Below are 5,236 nucleotides of genomic sequence, written 5' to 3' on the forward strand. Positions count from 1 at the left end.
TCTGCTGCTGCTGCTGCTGGTACGCCGCCTGCAGTCTCATTTGCAGAAGCTCGTCTATGAGCGCTTGCTGCTGCAGTGTCCTGCGTGCAGTGTCTGTACGCCTAGATCCACCAGTTTGCTGCTGCCGCAGCAGCCTGCTGCAGCAGGAGGTTCCTGCTTCTGAGCTGCTGTCGCTGGAACAGGTGCTTTCGCTGCCATCGCAGCTGCAGCAGCCGTTGCAGCAGCAGCAGTTGCTGCTGCACTGGCTTCTGGCGTCGTTCGCTGTGCCCTGTCGTCTGTGCTGCTGCTGCTGCTGCTGCTGCTGCTGCCTTTTGTGCTGCTGCGGGCTCACAGGCTTTGTGCCGCCTAGCTGCCGCGTCTTCTTTTCTCTGCCTTCAGAGAGGCTTCTCCTGTGCTGCTGCTGCAGGCCCCTTGAGGCGCTCCTTGGTACTGCTGCTGCTACTGCTCCTGCTGCTGCTGCTGGGTGGGCCCCGGGGAGCATTGTGTCTTCTTGCCTCCAGCTGCTGGCTGACCGCTCCTGCAGCAGCTGCAGCAAACCTTGCTGCTGCTTCTCAGAGAGGCGCAGCTCCCCATTGGCAGCTTCTGCTGTTGCGCCGCACAGCAGAATTCGTTTTCTAGGGGTGCTTGGCAGGGCCAGAACCAGCAGTTGCTGCCCCTTCTGCTGCTGCTGCTGCTGCTGCTGCTGCTGCTGTTGCTGCTGCTGCTGCTGCTGCAGCGGCGGCGGCGGAGGCGGAGGCGGCAGATGTTTCAATTTTTGCTGCTGCCTCTGCTGCTGCTGACGGGAAGTGGGGCTGTTGCTGCCAGCTGTGGGTTGGGGGCTCCCCCGTGAGGCTCTTTGCTGCTGTTTCTGCTGCTGGTGCTGCTGCACCCCCCGCGCTGCAGCAGCACCCGCATGCAGCCTGCTGCAGCTGCTGCAGCAGCAGCAGACGCCTGCATCTCCTTCGGGGTGGCACGCAGCACACTTGCGGCTTGTGTGGTGGCTCTGCACAGTGCCGGCTGACGGGGGCCTGCCCCCTGCTGCTGCTGCTGTTGGTGCTGCTGCTGCTGCTGCTGCTGGCTGCATGCGCTTTCTGTCGCTGCTGCGGGGCAAAGTGCCCAGCGGCTTCTGCTCGGGGGACACTGCTTCGTTGGCCCTGACCCGCAGCAGGTCCAGAGGGTCTCTTAGTTGCTGCTGCTGCTGCCGCTGCTGCTGCTGCTGCTGCTGCCGCTGCTGCTGCCGCTGCTGCTGAGTTGGGGATGACAGCCTGGCAGTTGGCGATGAAGCAGGAGCAGCACCAGGCTGCTGCACTCTCTCCTGTGGGCCCCCAAGTGGCTCATGCTGCTGCAGAAGTTTCTGCTGCAGCAGCTGCTGCTGTTGCTGCTGCTGAATCGCTTGCTGATTGAGGTGGTGCTGCAAAAGAACTTGCTGCTGCTGCTGCTGCTCTCGCATCCAAATGAGCTGCTGCTGCATGTGCTGCAGCAGCTGCTGCTGCCACGCTTGCTGCTGCGTCTCTTGCTGCTGCTGCTGCTGCAAGGAGCAGCCTGGGTACCTGCTGAGCCTTTCCACACAAAAGTGCATGCGCTGCAAAAATGGAGGCCTTTCCCGCGACGTGGCCACTACCTCTCCTGCTGCTGGTGCCGCTGCTGCTGCTGGTGCTGGCGCTGCTGCTGCTGGTGCTGCTAATGCTGCTGCTGCAGTCCTCGCTTCTTGTGCAGCGGCAGCTGCACCCGCTGCTGCAGCACCTGTCTGCGAAGATGTCAGTCTGATGAAGCTCGATAGAGATGGCATGCAGCCAGCAGCAGCAGCAGCAGGAGCACCGGCAGCAGCAGCAGCCGCAGCAGGTGCAGCAAAGGTATCTGCCGCAGAAGAAGGAGGAAACGCGAACGGCAATGCTGGCGGGACTGCAGCAGCAACAGCAGCGTTGCCTACACCTATCGCTGGTGCTCCTGCTGCTGCTGCTGCTGTTGCTGCCGTTGTAGCAGCAGCCTCAACAGCAGTTGCTCCTGTTGCTGCAGCTGCTCCCGTTGCTGCTGCTGCTGCTGCTGGCACCCTCCAGCTGCTGCAGATACGCGCGGCACTCACCCAAGTGGGGGTGCTGAGGGAGCGGCGCTGTGAGGTAGTGGACCATTGGTCACCCGGTTTCCTCTCTGCTGCTGTTGCTGCTTCTGCTGCTGCTGCTTCTGCTGCTGCTTCTGCTGCTGCTGCTACCTCTGCTGCTGCTGCTGCTGCCACCATTTCTGCTTCAGACACTCCTAAAACAGCGGAATGCGTTTGCTCGTGGAAACGACTCCAATCCCACTGCTGCTGCTGCTGCTGCTGCTGCACTGCTTCCCCTCTTCGCAGAGATCGAGCTCGCATCTCTCTGGGTGCTTGCAGCGACCTCGCTGTTGTTGCACGCTGTATCTGCTGCTGGTGGCTTCTGCGCTGCTGCTGCTGCTGCTGCTGCTGCTTCGTGCTTGTGGCTGCTTCTGGCGGGGGGCCCCGCGGAAAAACTGGCAGCAGCAGCGGCAAGTGCTGCTGCTGCTGCCACTCAATTCCCTGCAGGGCCCCCCCAGAGCAGCCCACGGCCGCATGCAGCCTTTCTAGGCTAGACAACAAGGGTTCCCCCTTAGCCTCAGCAGCAGCAGCAGCAGCAGCAGCAGCAGAAGCTGCACACTGCTGCAGTGCTGCTCCTTGAGGCTTCTGCTGCAACGAAGAAACCCCACACTGAGGTAAGGCTCCGTTTAACTGCCGTGGGGCCCCCGCATTGTGCTGCAGAGCCCCTGCTGCTGCCAAAGCAGCAGCAGCTGCAGCGGGGGCCCCCCTTGCTGCAGCCGCACTTGAAGACTCCTGGCGGTGGGGGGCCCCCGGGGGGCCCCACGGGTTCCCTGCTGCTGCTGCTCCCGAGGGAAGAGCCACAGCTAGCTCCTGAACATGCAGACAACCCACAAGACCCTTCATTGCTGCTGCTGCTGCTGCTACTGCTGCTGCTGCTTGTTCTTTACATTATTAATGAACTTACACTGAGAAGCATAGCTGTTCTGCTGCTGACGCTAGCTGCTGGCCCCACAGCTGCTGCATGCGGGGGACCCAGGGGGCCCCCCAGGGCTGTGTTGCATGCAAGGCTGTGGGGTTTAACTTCTAGCTGGGTGCTGCTGCTGCTGCTGCTGCTGCTGGGGGCCCCTGCTGCTGCAGCAGACAGCTCGAGCAGCGCAGACGCCACAGCAGCTGCTGCAACCTCGATCGCCGGGTCCCCCTGAGGAGCCCCTGCTGCTGTTGCTGCTGCTGCTGTTGCTGCTGCTGCTGTTGCTGCGCTTCGCTGCTGCAGCGCCAGGGGGCCCCGGCGGGCACAGCAGCTCTGCTGTCGAAGCCCAGCCTGCAGCAGCAGCAGCAGCAGCACAGGAGCAAATTTAAATTGTGCATTTATAAATAAAAGCATTTCAATTATTTGTTTATCTAAGTATGTGAATGTACAAATATATAAAAGCTAAGTTAAGAATTAAAAAGTGAGATAAGTAATTAATTAATGCATTTATATATGAAGTTGCATATATGTGTGCACTTATGTGCAGCAGCAGCAGCAGCTGCTGTTGCAGCAGAAGTAGCGGCAGAAGCAGCAGCAGCAGCAGCAGCAGCAATTCGGGAAAAAACTGTCTAAATTCGTTTTTATTGAAAGACAAACAAATGCACTTGCAGACTGAAAAGCAAAGGCAGCAGGAAAAGTAAAAACAGATATCCCCAGCCTTAAACCCTAACCCTACACCCTAAACCCTAAACCCTAAACCCTGATCCCTAAACGCTAAACCCTTTACTCAGGTGAAGTTGAAATATATTTACCTCTTGTCTTCTCGTGCACTTCAGTCCAGCGGGAGAACGCACCAACTGCTGCTGTTGCTGTTGCTCCTGCTGCTGCTGTGGGTCTGCAGGGTTTGCGCAAGCAGCAAGACAGACTCACTTGAAGCCCGAGGCCGCAATCAGCTGCTGCTGTCGCTGCTGCTGCTGCTGCAGTGAGAGTCTCTTGTTGCTGACTTAACTCATTGGGGGACGAAAAGGAAAAAAACCAAAGAACTTACCGCTGCCGTGCATGTCCTGCTGCTGCTGCTGCTGCTGCTGCGGCTGCTGCTTTGGGTGTTGAAGCTGCCTCCGCTGGCTTGTTAGCTCTGTATCTTGAGGCGTTGGCTGCATCGCTGCGAGCTCGTGTTCCTTTTGCTGCTTCTTTTCTGCTGCTGCTGCTGCTGCTGCTTCTGCTGCTGCGAGCGCAGAAGCAGCAGGTGCAGCAGCAAGAAGCTCTCGGCCCCCATTTTGCTGCACTGCACTCAGCTGCGTCTTTCGCATAGCCCACAAGGACGTGCGTTGGGAGAGGCAAACATATTTGTGTCGGTTTGCTGCAGCTTCTGCTGCTGCTGCTGCTGCTGCTGTTGCTGCTGCTGCTGCTGCCAACGGACTCTCCCCTTGGGGGCCCCCAGGGGACTGCCGCCACGGCGAAGGAGAGGGCAACCTGAGGGGCCCCCGAAGGGGCGGGCTGCTGCGGGGGGCCCCCCTTCTGTACCCTATTGAGTTTTTTTCAGTTTGCTGCCTCCCTCTAGGGGGGTCCGCATGGTTGCTGCCTCTTGGGGGGCCCCCCTGGGGGCCCCCAGGCCCCAACCCCTTCAGGGGGTCCCCCGCCTTTGCCTGCTGCTGCCGCTGCTGCCGCTGCTGCCTTTTCGGTGCTGCTGCTGCAGCAGCAAGGCCAGCAGCGGCTGCTTCTTTTGCTGCAGCAGCACCTGTGGCTGCGTACGCTGCAGCAGCAGCTGCTGGCGCTTCCTCGCTATACAGGTAACTCGGTTTGTAGCCCTGAGGGTCTCCAGGCAACACTGTGCCAAGCTGCTGCTGCTGCTGCTGCTGCTGTTGCTGCTGCTGCTGCTGCTGCTCAAAGTGTTTTGGGAGGCGGACGAAGAGCTCGCAGTTCTTGTCTTGGCCTTTTTTGCTCCTTTTCTGTGTTTTCATTTTGCAGCAAAAAGAGTTCAAAAGGATATTTGCTGCAGTTTGTGGCTTCTTGCTGCTGCTGCTAGCTGCTGCTGGCTTTTGTCTGCTGCTGCGTCTTGCAGTTTGTTGCTGCTTGCTGCTGCTGCTGCTGCTAACATCTGCTAGCTGCCGCTCACTGCAGTCTCTTGCTTCTAAGTGCTTCTAGCTGTTTCTAAGTGCTGCTATCAGCTGCGATCTACAGTGTGCTGCTGCATACAACCGCTACTTGCTGTTAGCTGCAGTCTGTGGCTGCTTGCTGCTGCTACCTGCTGC

At 59.4% G+C, this 5,236-nt stretch overlaps 2 protein-coding genes across 2 annotated transcripts; both read right to left on the reverse strand.

The window, feature by feature from the left end:
* Window positions 1-101: 101 nt before the first annotated feature.
* ETH_00027125 (uncharacterized protein) lies at window positions 102-2,920 on the reverse strand (the record flags this gene model as incomplete). Its single annotated transcript, XM_013373124.1, has 2 exons — window positions 102-203; window positions 332-2,920. 2 exons carry the CDS (start codon window positions 2,918-2,920, stop codon window positions 102-104), a joined length of 2,691 nt encoding a protein of 896 aa, XP_013228578.1.
* A 40-nt stretch (window positions 2,921-2,960) lies between these two features.
* On the reverse strand, window positions 2,961-4,945 carry ETH_00027130 (uncharacterized protein; the record flags this gene model as incomplete). Its single annotated transcript, XM_013373125.1, has 3 exons — window positions 2,961-3,335; window positions 3,797-3,879; window positions 4,033-4,945. The coding sequence occupies 3 exons, from the start codon at window positions 4,943-4,945 to the stop codon at window positions 2,961-2,963; spliced, it is 1,371 nt and encodes a 456-aa protein (XP_013228579.1).
* Window positions 4,946-5,236: the final 291 nt, after the last annotated feature.

Source organism: Eimeria tenella, genomic scaffold (assembly GCF_000499545.2).
Source record: "Eimeria tenella Houghton genomic scaffold, Eth_scaff12, whole genome shotgun sequence".
NCBI lineage: Eukaryota > Apicomplexa > Conoidasida > Eucoccidiorida > Eimeriidae > Eimeria > Eimeria tenella.